The sequence below is a fragment of the Bubalus bubalis genome, chromosome 1 (genome assembly GCF_019923935.1).
Source record: "Bubalus bubalis isolate 160015118507 breed Murrah chromosome 1, NDDB_SH_1, whole genome shotgun sequence".
Classification (NCBI taxonomy): Eukaryota; Metazoa; Chordata; class Mammalia; order Artiodactyla; family Bovidae; genus Bubalus; species Bubalus bubalis.
In genome coordinates, this window is record NC_059157.1 from 11362616 (window position 1) to 11383459 (window position 20844).

Consider the following 20844-nt stretch of genomic DNA (forward strand, 5'->3'; position numbering starts at 1 on the left):
ACAAAATGGCTGATTGAGGTTTGGTAGAAAATAACAAAATTCTGTAAAGCAATTATCCTTCAATAAAAAATAAATTTTTTAAAAAAGAAAAATAAATACTCTTAATATATTTTTAAAAATCGATCACAAATCATTAAATGGATAGTAACTTCAACAGAAAAATAATAGCAAAGATGTAAATATGCAATTCACAAAATAAGAAATGCAAACAGCCAATAAAGCTAAGAGATGCTTACTGTTATATTCATTTAAATATTATATCACAAGCACCAATAGAAACACTGCTTCAGGCAAATAGTCATATAAGCAAATAAAATGTTTATGTGACAAATACTGCCAAAAAAAAAAAATTCCAAAGTAGAGACTTTGGTAATAATAAAAGATTCAGTTCCTTCAGAAGACATATAACAATCCTAAATGTGTATGCACCTAATAATATAAGCACCAAAGAACACACTTTAAAACACATACAAGAAGAATATACAGAACTAAAAGAAGCAGACAACTTCATAATCATAGCTGGAGATCTGTACATATCCCTTTCAGAAACTGAAGGGGAGACAGATAAATAGGCACATACACCCAGAATATAGAAGATTTGAATATGACAATTAATTAACTTGACATTTATGGAACAATATATCCAATAGCAGCAGAATACTCTGCTTTTTAATTGACATGGAACATTGACCAAAACAGACCATATGCTGGACAGTAATTCACATCCTAACAAATTGAAAAGAACTGAAATCATACAAAGTATGTTCTCAATGGAAGTAAACTAAAAACCAAATACAAACAGAAAACCAGAATACTCCCAAATACTTGGAAATGGGCAATACATTTTTAATAACTCATGAGTCAAAGGAGAAATCACAATGTAACTAAGAAAATATTAAGAACTGAACAATAAGGAAAACACAATATATCAAATTCAATGAAAAAGAAGCATGCAACTTTTTAACCCAGTCACCCTTCCTTTAACTTTCAAATTGCTACTTTTCTCATTTTGATTTAGCCTAATTATGTTAGTCAAGATAGATCAAACTCCCCAAAGTACAGGAAAGAGTCTTCCTTGGTTTTTCTTAAACATCATAAAAAGAATCTTGAAAGTGCTGTGCTTATGACTGGTTTTGTATCTGACTTTCCCTTTATCTAGAAAATTACCTATTACAGAATCTATCTTATTCTAAAGCAGTATCATTTTTAAATGATTGTTCTTGTTAAGGCAATAGTAAGGCAATAAAGCCTTCCCATGCAATTTAAATATACAAAAAAATTCCCCAGAAAAAGAGTGCTACAGCTAGTTTTGAGACTACTCAAGATAGTCATATACCCTCTTTTGAAATACTTTGTAGTTTTTCTAACTTCTTTCAACCTACTGTTTTTTATATCAAGAAAGATATATTGTAAATACTCTATGAAATAGTTTCTATGAATAATTAATTTGTAATGAATTAGAACAACATAAATTGACTAATATTTTTTTTAAAGCACATGGCATTAAGCATATCTATAAGAGGGACATCTGACCCTGGAAAGGAAGTTGAGGAAGTCTTGGTAAAGTTCATTCAGTCACTCAGTCATGTCCGACTCTTTGCGACCCCATGAACTGCAGCATGCCAGGCCTCCCTGTCCATCACCAACTCCCAGAGTCCACCCAAATCCATGTCCATTGAGTCAGTGAGACATCCAACCATCTCATCCTCTGTCATCCCCTTCTCCTGCCCTCAATCTTTCCCACATCAGGGTGTTTTCCAAAAAGTCAACTCTTCGCATCAGGTGGCCAAAGTACTGAACTTTCAGTTTCAACATCAGTCCTTCCAATGAACACCCAGGACTGATCTCCTTGCAGTCCAAGGGACTCTCAAGAGTCTTCTCCAACACCACAGTTCAAAAGCATCAATTCTTCGGCACTCAGCTTTCTTCACAGTCCAACTCTCACATCCATACATGACCACAGGAAAAACCATAGCCTTGACTAGACGGGCCTTTGTTGGCGGAGTAATGTCTCTGCTTTTGAATATGTTGTCTAGGTTGGTCATAAGTTTCCTTCCAAGGAGTAAGCGTCTTTTAATTTCATGGCTGCAATCACCATCTGTGGTGATTTTGGAGCCCCAAAAAATAAAGTCTGACACTGTTTCCACTGTTTCCCCATCTATTTGCCATGAAGTGATGGGACCAGATGCCATGGTCCTAGTTTTCCAAATGTTAAGCTTTAAGCCAACTTTTTCACTCTCCTCTTTCATGTTCATCAAGAGACTCTTTAGTTCTTCTTCACTTTTTGCCATAAGGGTGGTGTAATCTGCATATCTGACGTTATTGATATTTCTCCCAGCAATATTGATTCCAGCTTGTGCTTCCTCCAGCCCAGTGTTTCTCATGATGTACTCTGCATAGAAGTTAAATAAGCAGGGCGACAATATATAGCCTTGACGTACTCCTTTTCCTATTTGGAACCAGTCTGTTGTTCCATGTCCAGTTCTAACTGTTGCTTCCCTGACCTGCATACCGATTTCTCAAGAGGCAGGTCAGGTGGTCTGGTATTCCCATCTCTTTCAGAATTTTCCACAGTTTCTTGTGATCCACACAGTCAAAGGCTCTGGCATAGTCAATAAAGCAGAAATAGATGTTTTTCTGGAACTCTCTTGCTTTTTCCATGATCCAGTGGATGTCGGCAATTTGATTTCTGGTTCCTCTGCCTTTCTAAATCCAGCTTGAACATCTGGAAGCTCACAGTTCACGTATTGCTGAAGCCTGGCTTGGAGAATTTTAAGCATTACTTTACTAGTGAGATGAGTACAATTGTGCAGTAGTTTGAGCATTCTTTGGCATTGCCTTTCTTTGGGAGTGGAATGAAAACTGACCTTTTCCAGGCCTGTGGCCACTGCTGAGTTTTCCAAATTTTCTGGCCTATTGAGTGCAGTGCTTTCACAGCATCATCTTTCAGGATTTGAAATAGCTCAACTGGAATGCCATCACCTCCACCAGCTTTGTTTGTAGTGATGCTTCCTAAGGCCCACTTGACTTCACATTCCAGGATCTCTGGCTCTAGATGAGTGATCACACAATCGTGATTATCTGGGTCATGAAGATCTTTTTTGTACAGTTCTTCTGTGTATTCTTGCTACCTCTTCTTAATATCTTCTGCTTCTGTTAGGTCCATACCATTTCTGTCCTTTATTGAGCCCATCTTTGCATGAAATGTTCCCTTGGTATCTCTAATTTTCTTGAAGAGATCTCTAGTCTTTCCCATTCTATTGTTTGCCCCTATTTCTTTGCATTGATCACTGAGGAAGGCTTTCTTATCTCTCCTTGCTATTCTTATCTTAAAGAAGTTAGTTAAAATGAGATCTGGCAGAGACAAAAGGGCAAACTAAGCAGAAGGAACACCACATGCCATGGCCCTGTGGCAGAGGGCCAGATCAGTAGAGTGGAAGTATTTCTCAACATTTAAGGGCTCAATAGAGAAAGATAAGCCTACAAATAAATACATTAAAGAAGCATCCAGAAACAGAAAAATACTAGAAGAGCATTCCACACAAAAGCCAACGAAAGGGGCTTCTTCAAGGAGAAAATGCTCAACATAAATGAATGCTACTGAAAGGTCCAGAAGCTTGAAGACCTAAAGATACTCTGTTAGATTTAGGAACATGGAAGTCACAGTTGTTATTTCTTCTTCATGAGCATTGTTTTACCTCAGTGGCTTTGCTATTAACTAACAGAGTAGGAGGTGAAGTGGGTAGAAGAGAAGCACAGCATTATGTAGTTAATTTTTTTGGCTTTTTATAACCATTTTTAGAATAAAAATATGACTATTACAAAAAAACAAAATAATTGATACAGAATGTTAGCACTGCAACAGATATAATACAGTCTAGTAAGTTTCCCGGAGAAGGCAATGGCACCCCACTCCAGTACTCTTGCCTGGAAAATCCCATGGACAGAGGAGCCTGGTAGGCTGCAGTCCATGGGGTCGCTAAGAGTCAGGCACGACTGAGCGACTTCACTATCACTTTTCACTTTCCTGCATTGGAGAAGGAAGTGGCAACCCACTCCAGTATTCTTACCTGGAGAATCCCAGGGACGGGGGAGCCTGGTGGGCTGCCGTCTATGGGGTCGCACAGAGTCGGACACAACTGAAGCGACTTAGCAGCAGCAGCAGTGAGTATCCAGCTCATTCTCTAGAGCCCCATGGCTTCATGGTCAAAGCCTCTGGGTGAACTCAGCTGGTCGGAATTTCCTGCCCTCACATCCACCAGAAGAGCTCCATTCAGAATGATTTATATGTTTACATACCTACATTTATCTATCTGTGTATCTGGAAAGCACAGTATTATAGACTAATTCCAATTTTGTAAAATTAACGTTAGTGTGTATGTGTACAGTGCATAGAATCAAAATAAAGGAAGATGTACATACACTGAAATTAGTTGACATATACAGAAAGAGAGATCATGATAACTCTTCTCTTGTTTATAACTTTGCAATATTATTTTTCACAATGTGCAAATGTTATAGAAACAAAAAAGTTTTCTAATTAATCACTTTAAAATTATATAGAGCCAGAAGAAAATTATGAAGTTCTGAATTAATTTTGCAGGTACCTTTATATATGGGTTTAGCAGCCAAATCTTTTAACAAAAGGAAAAAGAAGAATGTTTATTTGAGTTTTTACTATAGAACAAGGATAAACAAAAGTGATATTATAAAAAACATTATATTTTAGACAGGTAACGTCAAAAACTATGCATTATTTTACCATTCATATTCAGTCTCTCTGAAGCCATGTTTTATAAAATTGTTAAGTCTGAAAAGTTATATATTTAAGGAGGAGAAAACAGTCACAAGGAGCTATAAAACTTCCTACAGATGACTGATATCACATTCTTTCATGTGCTTTTCTTATTGTTTTTTTTTTTTTGCCTCCACTTACCCAATGGCACACTTCTTGTATTCATGGCCAGAGAAACCACAATTGCCAAATCTGTCACCTTTGGAATTCACATCAAGGAAACATCCCTTCGGGGCAGCCTTGGCTTCTGTAACATAAAAAAAAAAAAATTTTGTACACCTGAAACTAACACAAAATTGTAAATCAACTATATACCAATAAAATTTTTAAATTTTTTTAATGTTTTTAAGACTTGGCAATTTAATTCAGAAATAAAAGCATTTGCCACAACAGTCCATATGTCTGGATGAACTGCCTCAACAACTATGAAAAAATTTCAGAACCTACAGGTGAAACATTTTGCTCCACATTTATAATTAACAACAAGATGTAAAGATAAAGCCTGGTTGGTACTTAAACATTAGCACGGACTCGAACACTCAAGTCCTCAAAGAAGTGTCATTAAAGAAGATGAAATTATAAATAAGTCAAAAACCATGCACAGTATGGCAGCACTTTCAGTCTACTTATTTTCACTGTTCTCACAGCTCCACTGCACCCCTGGTTAGATTAGGCTAGGGAGGGTTGGTGAAAACACTGCCAGCTATTATTTTTTCACACAGGGACCAAACCTGCATCTCTTGCATTGGCAGGTGGATTCTTTACCACTGAGCTACCAGGGCAGCCCAATTTACTATATATGGAAGCTTAATTTAGGTATTAATTACACTGACAAACAGCCATGACACTGTCAAAGTATCAATCCATTCTTGTTTTCTTGTATTTTATATATGTATCCTTTAATGCTCAACTTTGCCACTTATACATATTCCTAAAAATATTTTATTTGGAAATATTTTGCAGCCAAAATGGCAGTACTTTCCATATAATGGAATCCATATAATGATGGAAATTCATGTGCCTATCTTACACACCTAGTACAATATTGTTCAGTTTAAAAGAAAATGGACATGCAGCAAAAGGAGATGGCATAAAAAAGAGGCAGAGGATCAAGTAATCTGAAAATGGATGCAGAATACTTGCACAGGATAAACGTCACATGGCAATAACCCTAGCAAAACACACATGCTCACATTTATATAAGAAAATGCAGCTAAATTAACAACAACGACCCCCCCATCTGTAATTACTTTTTTTGGTCTGCAATAACCTGCTCATCAGGGCTTCCCCTGCGGCTCAGCAGTAAAGAATTCACCTGCAATTCAGAAGATGCAGAGACACAGGCTCGATCCATGGGTTGAGAAGATTCCCTGGCAGAGGAAATGGAAACCCACCCCAATATTCTTGCCTAGAGAATCCCATGGACAGAGGGGCCCGTTGGACTACCGTCCATGGGGTTGCAAAAGAGTTGGACACAACTGAGTGACTAAACAGCAACAAACCTGTCCATTAGTGCAAAATATTGGTTTGGCCAAAAGTTTGTTCAGGTTTTTCCATAACAGAGAAAAACCAATTAACTTTGGACAAACCAATATATCAGAGGGCTTCCCTGGTGTTCAGATGGTAAAGAATCTGCCTGTAATGCAGAGACCTGGGTTTGATTCCTGGGTTGGGAAGGTCCCCTGGAGGAGGGCATGGTAACCCACTCCAGTATTCTTGCCTGGAAAATTCCATGGACAGAGGAGCCTGGCAGGCTACAGTCTATGGGAGCGTAAAGAGTTGGACACGACTGAGCAGGTCTCTCCTGAGAGGGTCTCTCCTCAAACCCTATTTGGTCAAAGTTCCCATGACCCCCTCCTTGGATTTAATTTGCTAGAGCAGCTCACAGAACTCAGAGAAACTTTTACTCTCTAGATTACTGATTTATTATCAAAGAATATATCAATAATTCAGGAACAGACAGATGGAAGAGATGCACAGGGCAAGGTATGGAGAAAGGGGCTTGGAGGTTCCAGGCTCTCTTCCTGCCTCTCCACAAGTTCACTAAAGTCCCAAGCTCTCCAAACTGTCCTTTCCAGTTTTTACAGAGGCTTCATTATATGGGCAGATTGATTAAACCACTGGCCACTGGAGAGTAACTCCATCTCCAGTCCCTCTCCCCTCCCCAGAGGTAGGGGGACTTAAAGTTCCAACCACTAACCATAGGGTTTGTTCTCTGGCAACCAGCCCATCCTTAGGTAACCAAGGGATTTGCCAAAAAGTCACCTGGTTGACATAACAAAAGACACTTTCAAGGCTCTTATCATTTGGGAAATTCCAAAGCTTTTAGGAGTTCGTGCCAGGAACTGAACAAAGACCAATTTTTTTATGTGTTTGTTATAAATCACAAGATTACAAGAGTCAATACAGCTCTACCTAAAATTATAATTAATCCATATTAAGAAGATAGAAAATGAAAAATGAACATGAGTAGATAAGAGTTGACAAGTGTTGGGAGAAGAGAAGGGAAGAAATTTAATCCTTATCCTCCACAGTGAAAAATTAACATTTAATACCTAAAATGGAAAAATAAAAAAAGTAGCATGACCAAGAAATTATCTAAAGACCTAGAGCCAGTAACAAAGTAATTAACTAGAAGGGAGGAAGAAAAGGTTAATAGTGGTAGCCTTCAGGGATGAGCTATTAAGTGGGAGTACTTTGATGAGTGCGTGCTCGGTCATGCAGCCCCATCGTCTGCAGCCTGCCAGGCTCTACTGTACATGGAATTTTCCAGGAGAGACTGGAGTGGGTTGCCATTTCCTACTCCAGGGGATCTTCCAGACCCAGAGATTGAACCCCCATCTCTTGCATCTCCTGCACTTGCAGGTGGGTTCTTTTACCCCAGCACCACCTGGGAAGCCCGGAAGTACATTTTACTTTTTCATAAAATCTTGATGAATAATTTGACTCTATAATCTAGTGTATGTGTAACTTTGATAAAAAAAAATTTTTAAGACACACAAAATAAAAAAATATATATATACTACTAGGAAAAGAATGGATTCCAATTATATAACACAATGCTCTGTGATCCAAATACAGCAATACAGACAGAATGCAAAAACATTTTGAGCGAACAATGAAAACAGAAGACCCATGTGTATATCCCCATACTATTTACATGAGTTTATTAAAGCTAAAATACAATACTGTGCATGTATATATACATATAATGTTAATATACACAGGACAGGGCAGTGAGAAAGTAAAAGCAAAAATCACCAAATGAACTTGGATGCATCAAATTCATGACCTTGACTGCCTGTGGAGAAGGAAAGATGGAGACGAGATAGGAGACAGAAAACAGAACTTCAATTTTAGCAATAATGTTCAATTTTCATTTTTAACAAAAACTAAAATAAAAAATATATAAATAAAAGCAAAGCAATCAATATAAATAAAATATCTTACTTGAGCCAAAGATGACTTGACACTGAGCATCATAATATTGGCACACGCCATTGTAACAATAGGCTTTGTTATTCTGGCAAGGATACCCATTCTGAATAAAAACATCTGGCTGACAGAACTGAGAAGAACCATTGCAATACTCCGGAACATCACATTCGTTGGTTTTTCCTCGGCACAAAGTGCCTCCTGGACGGAACTAGGATAATAGGATTGAAATTGAACAGGAATGTCAGGAAAATTCCCACAAATTAACCAAATTTGAAACCACAGTATTTATATCTATAAGAAGGTCTAATAAAAACAGAAGATTAAATAACCCAATAGAACAGTGAACAAAGGCCAATAACAGGCAATTTATAAAAGTCATGAAATATGGAAAATGAAAAAAGCAGAGCATCATAGATGACCAAAAGAAATGCAAATTAAATGAAGATATAAAACCACATTACACCTATCAAACTAACCTGGATTATAACACTGGCTGACAACAAATGTTAATAAGTGAAGTCAAAATGTTAGCTGCTCAGACATGTCTACCTCTTTGTAACCCCATGGACTGCAGCCCACCAGGCTCCTCTGTCCATGGGATTCTCCAGGCAAGAATACTGGAGAGGGTTGCCATTTCCTTCTCCAGGGGATCTTCCCAACTTAGAGATCAAACCTGGGTCTCCTACATTGCAAGCAGACTCTTTACCATCTGAGCCACCAAGGAAGACATGTTAGTAAGAGAAAACAAAAATAATGATTATATAGTATAATCAATACTGTACACTGCACAGTTATCAGTGCATTGATTACACCGGCAAATACAGACTGGCACATTCGTAGACAGTATAAAAACGTGTGTCAAAATTTTCACATGCACACTCCAGCAATTCTACTTATAAGCAAAAATTGGAAGCAATCTAAATGTCCATCATTAGTTGACCAGATAAAGAAATTATGGTACAGCCATATAAAGGAACACTAACTATATAAACCTATAGAACTAAATGAATGGAAGAAAATCAATAGTATATTACTGAAAAAAGGACATAGTAAAAATATGTATACCCATGTTTATCCACTTACACACACACACACACACACACATATTCATATTTACATAGGAAAAAGTGACTAAATTAATAAATTATCAACAATGGCTAAATGAAGGGGGTAGAATGATAGAGGGTCTTTCAGTGTCAACTTTCTATTACTGAATTTCTAATGAAAAACAGGTCACTCATAAATCAGAAAAAAAATCTCTTTAGACCATTTGCCATAAAAGAAGATGATACAAAACTGCAAACAAGTATCATAAAATTTTCCATCTAATCATAAAATTAAATTTTCCATCTAAAAACAGTGCTCTCTTACAAATCAGAGAAAACCAATTTTGATACAGGCACATTTTTCCTTTTCCTATTTTTTTTTTCCAAATAGGGAGGAATTCCCTACCCGACAGTCTTGACAACAGGCACCATAAGCACATTCAGCAAATGATTTAAGTTTACAGGTCTTTCCTTCACAGCAAGGGTCCAATTCACATTCCTGAGAAGAGAAAATGACTGTCAATAAAGAAATAAATTATTGCCATCAAGACTCGTTAACAAAATTCTTCCCTTCAACCTATGCTTCTTTCTAACCTGGCTGTAAGAGGTACTCTCTGGAGACAGTCACTTACTATCCTTCTGGATTTACCAGCGACTCTTCAGCTATTATGTAGATCTCAACGTATTTCAAAGGACTGAGAGTATGTGTTTTAGTCTGCTGGGACTACCAGAACAAGATACCATAGACTAATGACTTAAACAAAAGAAATTTATTATGTCACAGCTCTGGAGGCTAGAGACCCAAGATCAAAGTCCTAGCCAATTCAGTTTCTGGCACAGACTCTCATCCTGGCTTGCAGACAGCTGCCTCCTCGCTGTGTGCTCACATGGCCTTTCTTCAGAGCATGTGTCAAGAGACAGGAGCAAGCAAGCTCTTTTTCATAAGAACATTAATCCTACCAGATCAAGACCCACCCTTATGACCTCATTTAATCTTAATTACTTTCCTGGAGGTCCTTTCTCCAAATACAGATATACTTGGGGGTTAGGGTTTCAACACATGGATTTGGGGAACACAAACATTCAGTCTATAACAGTATGTTTAATGATCACAGGAAACTGTGAAAGTAGCTCAGTCGTGTCCGACTCTTTGCGACCCCATGGACTATACGGTCCGTGGAATTCTCCAGATCAGAATGCTGGAGTGGGTAGCCCGTTCCTTCTCCAATTTCCACAGGAAATTAAGCATCCATAAATGCACTTCTCTTCATGCTCAGGGTCTGACTTCTCTGCAGGGTAGGTTTTTACCCATGTGGACATTATACTGCTTGACTTCTCTCACCCTACTTTGGGCCACCATGGCTCTTCACTCCCATCCTCCAACCTCTCACCCAGACACAGCTACTCTCCTATGTTGAAACTAATGTCTTGAAGTCTGAATTGTTTGTGAAAGGAAGGAGAAAGGAGGAGGAGGACAAGGAGGCAAGAAGGAGATAAGGGAAATAAGCTTTAATTATTGAAGAATATTAATTTCCTATGTTACAGAATTCTATGATGATGTTTTTTTTTCCTTTCAGAACCAGAAATCTGCTGTTCTATTGTATTCTGGCCCCAAAATCAGCCACTACTGATCTATTTGTTTCAGATTTTCTTCTGACTTCTTGCCTTATTTTCTGTTTATCTCAGCACTTTGATTATAATGTACCCACGATCATTCTTTGTAATGATTCTGATTTGGCTTTACTTAGTGTTTTGGAATTGTAACTCAATGTTTTCTGTTAAATATGGGAAATTTTCAGCCATTACTTCTTTGAATACTTTTCTTCTCTCCTTCCTCTCCTCTTGAGATTTCATTTATAATTCCATTAGGCTAGCTGATACTCCTTACATGTCCCTGATATTCTGTTCATTTTTTTTTAATCTTTTCTCTTTTTCCTTTAGATGTGGATTATTTCTTTTGTTCTACTTTATGTTTATTGACTCTTTTTCTGTCATCTTACTCTGCTATTAATTATATCCATGAATCTCACTTATTAAACTTTTTGGTAAGTTCTATAATTTCCATTTGGTTCTTTATTATACATTTCTCTGATGAGATTCATCTCTTACTCATGAAGACCATATTTTTCTTTAATTATCTGATGATAAAGAGTAGAATATAATTCATGGAAGCTTTATTCATAATAGCAAAATACTAGAAACAACCTCGGAGAAGGCAATGGCACCCCACTCCAGTACTCTTGCCTGGAGAATCCCATGGATGGGGAAGCCTGGAGGGCTGCAGTCCATGGGGTCACTAAGAGTCAGGCACGACTGAGCAACTTCACTCTCACTTTTCACTTTCATGCATTGGAGAAGGAAATGGCAACCCACTCCAGTGTTCTTGCCTGGAGAACCCCAGGGACAGGGGAGCCTGATGGGCTGCCGTCTATGGGGTCGCACAGAGTCGGACACGACTGAAGCGACTTAGCAGCAGCAGAAGAAACAACCTAGATATCTTTTAATGGATGAATAGTTTAACAAACTTCAGACAGGCCCTTTGTGCCAGGGGAAATACCAACCTAAACATTACTCCAAATCGCTGAAGTAACATCCATACAGTGGACTGTTACTCCCCAGTAAAAAGTAATGAAACAACAACATAGACTGACCTCAAAAGCATTACGCTTAGCGAGAAAAGTCAGCCTCAAAAGGTTATATGTTGCATGATTCCATTATTATTGCAGTGACAAACATTATTGAAATGGCAAAATGACAGATGGAAGCCAGGGGCAGGGATAAGGGCCAGAGTGAGGGTGGATGTGATTACAGTGAGGTAGCAGGAAGGAGTTCTTTTGTGTTGATGGAATAGTTCTGTTTAATTGAGGTGGTGGTTACATAAATCTCTATATGGCATAAAACTACATAAAAGTACACACACAACTGCAGGTGAAAAATGGTAAAAGCTGAATAAAGTCTGTAAATTATTAATAGTTATGATACCAATGTCAGCATCACTGATATGATATGGCTCTGCTGCTAAGTCACTTCAGTCGTGTCCAACTCTGTGCGACCCCATAGACGGCAGCCCACCAGACTCCCCCGTCCTTGGGATTCTCCAGGCAAGAACACTGGAGTGGGTTGCCATTTCCTTCTCCAATGCATGAGAGTGAAAAGTGAAAGGGAAGTCACTCAGTTGTATCTGACTCTTAGCGACCCCATAGACCGCAGCCTACCAGGCTCCTCTGTCCATTGATTTTCCAGGCAAGAGTACTGGCTCTATCACTAAACAATTTGTCACCCTTTGTGGGAAAGTGGGTGAAAAATACACAGGACTCTTCAGACTGTTTCTGCAACATTCTGTCAGTTTGTAATTATTTCATAATAAAAACCTGAAAATTTGGAAAATTATCTAAAACCATGCACCATACAAAAAAATTAAGTCAAAATGGATCATAAACCTAAATAAATACATTACCTAAAATGACAAAGCTTCCAGGATAAAACATTTGCAATCTTGGATTAGGCAAAGATTGCTTAGATACAACACGAAAAGCACAACCCATTAGGCACAAACTGCCTTCATCAAAATATAAAACTTCTACTCGTCAAAAGATACTGTTAAAGTACTTAAAAGAAAAGAATGGGAGAATATACTTGCAAATCATATATCTGATTAAGTATTTGTTATCTAGAACATAAGAAGTACTCTCAAAATTCAATAATGAGAAAACAACCCAATCTTTAAAGGCAGGAAGGAGTTTGAGAGACATGTCACCAAAAAAGAGATAGAGATGGCAAATAAGTGCATGAAAACATGTTCAACATCACTAGTTATCAGGGAAAAGGAAATTAAAACCTCAGTAAGGCACCACTTCACATCTAACAGAAAAGCCAAAATCGAAAAGACTGACCATATGAGGTGGAAGAAATGACTTAAAAAGAACCAGAACTCAGGTACACTGATTGCAAGAATGTGAAATGCTAAAACCACTTTGGAAAACAGTTTGAAAGTTCCTTGGAAAGTCAAATATACACCCACCATATGTCCCAGTCATTTCACGTCAAGGTATTTACCCAAGAGAAATGAAAACATAAATCTATATAAAGACGTGACCGTGAATGTTCACAGCAGCTTTTGGTGTACAAACAACCCAAATAACCATCAACAGATAGATAAACAGCAGGTAGTATCTCCATACTACTCAATGATGAGCAACAATAAAAAGGAATGAACCACTGACACAGTAGCATTCAACATGGATGAATCTCAAAACAACTATGCTGAGTGAATGAATCTAGATAAGAAGAGTCATTCCATTCACATGAAATTCTAGGAAATGCACACTAATGACAGCAATATCTGTAGTACAATGATAGCAGATCAGTGTTGGCATAAGGAAGATTGGGAAATAATAAGGGGTATGAGACAGGAGACAGGGATCAAGACCATCCCCATGGAAAAGAAATGCAAAAAAGCAAAATGGCTGTCTGAGGAGGCCTTACAAATAGCTGTGAAAAGAAGAGAAGCAAAAAGCAAAGGAGAAAAGGAAAGATATAAGCATCTGAATGCAGAGTTCCAAAGAATAGCAAGAAGAGATAAGAAAGCCTTCCTCAGGGATCAATGAAAAGAAATAGAGGAAAACAACAGAATGGGAAAGACTAGGGATCTCTTCAAGAAAATTAGGGATACCAAGGGGGCATTTCATGCAAAGATGAGCTCGATAAAGGACAGAAATGCTATAGACCTAACAGAAGCAGAAGATATTAAGAAGAGATGGCAAGAATACACAGAAGAACTGTACATAAAAAATCTTCACGACCCAGAGAGTCACGAAGGTGTGATCACTCATCTAGAGCCAGACATCCTGGAATGTGAAGTCAAGCGGGCCTTAGGAAGCATCACTGCGAACAAAGCTAGTGGAGGTGATGGAATTCCAGTTGAGCTATTCCAAATCCTGAAAGATGATGCTGTGAAAGTGCTGCACTCAATAGGCCAGCAAATTTGGAAAACTCAGCAGTGGCCACAGGACTGGAAAAGGTCAGTTTTCATTCCAATCCCAAAGAAAGGCAATGCCAAAGAATGCTCAAACTACTGCACAATTGCACTCATCTCACATACTAGCAAAGTAATGCTCAAAATTCTCCAAGCCAGGCTTCAGCAATATGTGAACTTCCTGATGTTCAAGCTGGTTTTAGAAAAGGCAGAGGAACCAGAGATCAAATTCCCAACATCTGCTGGATCATCAAAAAAGCAAGAGAGTTCCAGAAAAACATCTATTTCTGCTTTATTGACTATGCCAAAGCCTTTGACTATGTGGATCACAAGAAACTGTGGAAAATTCTGAAAGAGATGGGAATACCAGATCACCTGACCTGCCTCTTGAGAAACCTGTATGCAGGTCAGGAAGCAACAGTTAGAACTGGACATGGAACAACAGACTGGTTCCAAATAGGAAAAGGAGTACGTCAAGGCTGTATATTATCACCCTGCTTATTTAACTTCTATGCAGAGTACATCATGAGAAACGCTGGGCTGGAAGAAACACAAGCTGGAATCAAGATTGCCGGGAGAAATATCAATAACCTCAGATATGCAGATGACACCACCCTTATGGCAGAAAGTGAAGAGGACCTACAAAGCCTCTTGATGAAAGTGACAGTGGAGAGTGAAAAAGTTGGCTTAAAGCTCAACATTCAGAAAACGAAGATCATGGCATCCGGTCCCATCACTTTATGGGAAATAGATGGGAAAACAGTGGAAACAGTGTCAGACTTTATTTTGGGGGGCTCCAAAATCACTGCAGATGCTGACTGCGGCCATGAAATTAAAAGATGCTTACTCCTTGGATGGAAAGTTATGACCAACCTGGATAGCATATTCAAAAGCAGAGACATTACTTTGCCAACAAAGGTCCGTCTAGTCAAGGCTATGGTTTTTCCTGTGGTCATGTATGGATGTGAGAGTTGGACTGTGAAGAATTGATGCTTTTGAACTGTGGTGTTGGAGAAGACTCTTGAGAGTCCCTTGGACAGCAAGGAGATCCAACCAGTCCATTCTGAAGGAGATCAGCCCTGGGATTTCTTTGGAAAGAATGATGCTAAAGCTGAAACTCCAGTACTTTGGCCACCTCATGCGAAGAGTTGACTCATTGGAAAAGACTCTGATGCTGGGAGGGATTGGGGGCAGGAGGAGAAGGGGCCGACAGAGGATGAGATGGCTGGATGGCATCACTGACTCGATGGACGTGAGTCTGAGTGAACACCGGAAGTTGGTGATGGACAGGGAGGCCTGGCGTGCTGCAATTCACGTGGTCTCGAAGAGTCGGACACGACTGAGCGACTGAACTGAACTGAACTGAACTAAGAAACAAAGAGTGCACATGCCATGCTGTGTGGCAAAAAGAGAAAGAAAAACTTTTACAAATTTAAAAATTAGAACAAATAAAATAATAAAAATAAATAAATTAAAAATAACAGCAATAATAAATGTTTTAAGGGAGACTTTCCTGGAGGTCCAGTGGTTGAGACTTCCAACACAGGAGGCATGGGTTCCATCCCTGGTCAGGAAACTGAGATTCCACATGCCATGCAGTATGACAAGAAAATCAAAATAAAGATAAAAAATGATAATAATAATTTTTTAAAAGAACGTCTGTGTTTTAAACAGGTGCAGTTCATTGTTGACAAGTGTTCATAATTGCCTGTTTCTTCTTGCTTTGTCTTGACCAAACTTTAGTGAGGCTTCTTTCTTTCCTGTAGACCCTTGAACTCTACTTGTCTGCACAAAATAATATATTTGGTGATACTTGCCCCTCCCCCAAGTACTTGAGGGCAAGTATCCCCACCCCTTATCAGCTTCTCCTGGAAATCACCAGACCACAGGACAACTTCCTATGAGACCTCACTGGGCATTTGCCCCTGCTTATCCAGCTTCCCAGTAAAAGATTCTGCTTATCTACGTTTGCCCCACCTTTACCCTATAAAAGAAAAGTCTTTTTGTTTGATTTTTAGATGCCTCCAGATTTCTGAGATCAGCGTATTCTCCCTGTTACAACAGTCTTTCTTCTGAATAAAGCCTTTTCTTATCTAAGTCCGAATTTGGGGGTTTTTTTACCTTGTATTCAATTATACTTCAGTAAAGTTGTTAATTTTTTTTTTTCAAAAATACTATGTAAGACAGACAGATGGCTTCATAAAAGAAAAGAGAATCAGGAAACAGACTATGTATACAGGAATTTTGTTTATGGTGAAAGTACCATTTTAAATGGTTTTGTACTCTCCACATGACAACCTCCCCCCAATTATAGAGCTTATATAAAAAATTTAAATTACAAAAATGCTAGAAAAAAACAATAGAACATAGAGGGGCTATATGATGAAAATCTTGAAACAGGAGTAAAATGTGTACCTTGCTCAGTTACAAAATTATGGCGGGGAGGCAGGCGGGGCACACTAAATGCCATGACATTCTATTGGCAAAAGTACAAACCGACACACCCTCCTTCCACGAAACTTGATAGTCTCTAATAAAATTTAAAAAACATGCTTTTCAATTCAATATTTCTACGTTTATGTAATTATCTTAGACTTCTGTGTGTGTGTGTATATTCATATATATATATGAATATACACACACACATACCCAGGGCATATACAAGGATATACTGTTCACTACAAAAAAATACTAAGTACAGTGAGTGACTGTCTTTAATGAGAGTATGGTAAAATAAATCATAATATATTCCTTATACTAAAATATTAGTCAACAGATCAAAGGATTATGTGCAAATAACAATGACATAGAAAAAAATCTCCACGATTTATTAATAGAAAAAAATTCTACATAACATACTAAGTCAGATTTCATTTATGTAAAAAAAATAAAATCCTAAAACAAACCCAACTATGATACAAATATACATACTGTACATAAGTCTATAAACACAGAATAAAATCTATAGAGAAACACACTAAACTTATAAGAATAATTACCACAGCAGAGGGAAGTTAAAAAAATCTATGGAAGAAATAAAAGTATGAAGGCAATTTTGCTTGTGCTTACTATTTGAAAGTTCAATACCAAGAAAAATAACTGTGATATTTGAAGGGGAAGAGGTACTTTTTTCTAGAGTAATTTGTAGTACAAAAGTTCAAGAAGCAAATACAGACTATTTCAGTTAGTTTGATAATGAAGTAAACAGGAGAAATCAAAACATATAAAATAATTAAGGAGAATGCCTGGAAAGAAGAGCTTAGTCATCCTAACAGTGTAACATTAATTTAGAGATTAAACATAACATCGTCAGCCTTTATTTTCCTCACTTGAAAATGAGGGTATAAAGAAATAATGAATCTCCAAGGGTTACTGAGAGGATCGTACCATGTAAAACATTAAGCAGAGGTTGCTAACGTGCAGGAATAGTGCAATGACGGCCCATCACAATTTCATCATAAAATACATACTGCTGGGAATTCCTTGGCAGTCTAGTGGTTAGAACCCTGTGCTTTTACTACCAAGGGCCCAGGTTTGATCCCTGGTCAGGGAACTAAGATCCTGCACGCCATGTAGCATGGCCCCAAAATAAAACCGAACACACAAAGAAAAACATACTGCCTTTCTACAATGCGAAGTCTTCTGGCAAAAGCCAGGCACTGTGTGATCAGGCAAGGAAAAAGAAATTCCACTTGTGGAAAAAACTGAGACTATAGTAAAGCTTATACACAACTGAACCAATTCCTTTAAAATTTAAATTTAACTTTTTTTAAATTTTTTAGATGTAATTAAAAATTGTTTTCCTCCTAAGCCTTGTCTAGGCAGTGTTGTGTAGGCCATTTTGACAGGAAAATGGTTGAGATGCAGAACTCTAATAATAAAGATGGGTCCAGACTTACAGCTCTAGGTGTGGTTAACAGGTATGAGAAAGCCAGACAGCAGCAGGTGAACTGAAGGTTAACAGAGGGAGAATGCTAACTTGAGTAGCAAGAACTCTGTTAACCAAGAATTCTGCAGAATGGGCCAGCTTCAATTTATTATTGAAATGAGGTCAACTAAACAAATGTTTCTGCAATAAATGTTTCTGACAGTGACAGAATAGTGAACACTTACAAGTAAAGAGCCAAGTGAAAAACTGAGTCATTCTTTAAAATAAATAAATGACTCAATAACCATAACAGAAATGGTAGAAGGTAGCAAAAATAGAAAAATAAACACGGCACTTTCCTGGACACCAGAACAGATGACACCATTGGTTATGTTCTAGGAAGGAAGGGATAATTAACCCCCCAGGAACATAGTCCCACAAGCAAAATACCAATCTTCATTTTGCCACTGAATTTTACTTTACCTCCTATGCTCAGTTCAGTTCAGTTGCTCAATCGTGTCTGACTCTTTGCGACCCTATGAATCGCAGCACGCCAGGCCTCCCTATTCCATCACCAACTCCTGTATCCAAACTATGCTACAGTCACGCAAAGTGAGCTATTTTATTTTTTGCAAATCCCAAGGTAACCTTGCAAAGCAAACATCACATATTAAACTGACCTTTGGCGTCCCACAGTCACATTCTTCCCCGGGATCCACCAACTTATTACCACAGGAAGGAGCACTGTAGGCTTCATCAGGCTTTGGAATATTGAGAAGGCAGTTTCCACCTTTATTTAAAGTTAACTTCTCAAAGTCATCTGCACTGCAAGAGCTGAAGTTTTTGGAACCTCTGTAATAAACACAAAGAAAAAGATCTTAAGTCATAGCTTAAAACACTTTGAAAATCTTAAGTCATGTATTCAACCAACAGGAAGTAAATATTTAAAATGGCAGAGGGGGGCTTCCCTGGTGGCTCTGTGGTAAAGAATCTGCCTGCCGATGCATGGGACACAGGTTCGATCCCTGATCTGAGAAGATCCCACATACTGTGGAGCAACTAAGCCCGTGCACCACAACCATTGAGCTTGTGCTCTAGTACCAGGAGGCCGAAACTGCTGAGCCCATGTGCCACAACTAATGAAGCCCACAGGCCTTAAAGCCCGCGCTCCACAACAGGAGAAGCCACCTCAATGAGAAGCGTGTGCATTGGAACTAGAGAGTAGGCCCTGCTCACTACAACCAGAGAAAAGCCCCCACAACAACAAAGACCCAGCACAGCCAAAAATAAACAAATAAATAAAAATTATAAAAAAGAAAGAAACTGACTACTTGCAAAAAAAGAAGTAAATAAAATGGCAGATGGAATTCCCAGAAAGTCCAGTGTTTAGGACTTAACCCTTTCACTTAACACTTTCACTGTAGAGTGCTCAGTTTCAATCCCTGGTGCAGGAACTAAGATCCTGCCAGCTATGTAGTGTGACCAAAAATAAATAAAATGGCAGAAGATACAGAAAATACAAAATCATAAATCTCATCATCTAGAAGAGACCTCAAAAATTGTTGTTGTTGTTCAGTCACTAAGTCGTGTCCAGCTCTATTTGACCCAATGAACTGAAGCATTCCAGACTTCCCTGTCCTTCACTATCTCTCCGAGTTTGCTCAAAAATTATCTAGTCCTATCTACAATTAAGTTTATCTTCCACAGTAAAAGTTCCTTCAAAAACGCAAAGTGAGTTCTGTTTCCCCACCCTCTTGTCACTCTACTGAATGGCGTTCCTGTGCGCCCCTCGCTAACACCAGGAACCCTGTGACACCAATGTGCACACCCAGTGAGGAGGCACACACCACTGTCGCAGGGAAGCAGCAAGCACTGGCGCACAATTTCAGCCACAGTTTGAGGTTTAATTGCCTCTGATGGTAATTTCTAAGAATTTAGAAATGGGGGCTTCTAGAAATGGTCCATTTTGAACTATAGATTTATTTTATTGTTGTTTAGTTACTAAGTTGTGTCTTACTCTTTTGCAAGCCCATGGACGCTAGCCCACCAGAATCCTCTGTCCATGGACTTTCCAGGCAAGAATACTGGAATGGCTTATCATTTCCTCCTCCAGGATATCTTCCCAACCCAGGGACTGAACCTGCATCTCTTGCATTGTTTGCAGGCGGATTCTTTCCACTGAGCCACCAGGGAAGCCCCATGTGATATTTATATAAATACAATTTTGATGTGTTTCTATGTGTTGCTGGAGTTCTTTTAATTATTGTTTTACTCAATAACAGCATTTTTAGATAGCCCCATTGGCTATTTTCACTTTGAAGACTAGTGGGAAACACTCATCTATAACAAGAACCTTTGAGAAATCCAAGTCATATTAAAAGTTTATCAGAGGCATTTGGTGCCCTGAAAGAATCTCCTTTTCACTGGTTTGAGCAACGGTGCCAAAAGCAGCCGTGGGGAAGAGAACTGTGTTACATGGTAACGACTGAGAAGACATTCCTATCAATTCCATGTCTTCTGTACATCCAGGGAATCAAAGAAACAGATCCTTTCTTGGGAGACCTTGTCCTCTTGGCAAACTCTTTCCTTGCTAACCAGACCAGAGCCTCCCAGGAAGTATTCAGTCCTGCCACTTGGCTCTTAGGACTGGAAAGCAGTCACACAGTAAGTAAAGACCTAGCACAAGATTTCCCACAACAATGAAAACACTTGTTTTCCATAT

The 20844-nt window shown here is 38.5% G+C and overlaps 1 protein-coding gene across 1 annotated transcript in view; it reads right to left on the reverse strand.

Moving 5' to 3' along the window:
- ADAM9 (ADAM metallopeptidase domain 9) overlaps positions 1–20844 on the reverse strand; it is a 92584-nt gene that overhangs the window by 25246 nt on the left and 46494 nt on the right. The window contains exons 12-15 of the mRNA XM_025278242.3: positions 18803–18974; positions 9686–9778; positions 8246–8441; positions 4937–5042 (exon numbers count right to left, since the gene is read on the reverse strand). Coding sequence (XP_025134027.2) covers positions 4937–5042; positions 8246–8441; positions 9686–9778; positions 18803–18974 — 567 coding nt within the window. The remainder of the gene's footprint in view (positions 1–4936; positions 5043–8245; positions 8442–9685; positions 9779–18802; positions 18975–20844) is intronic.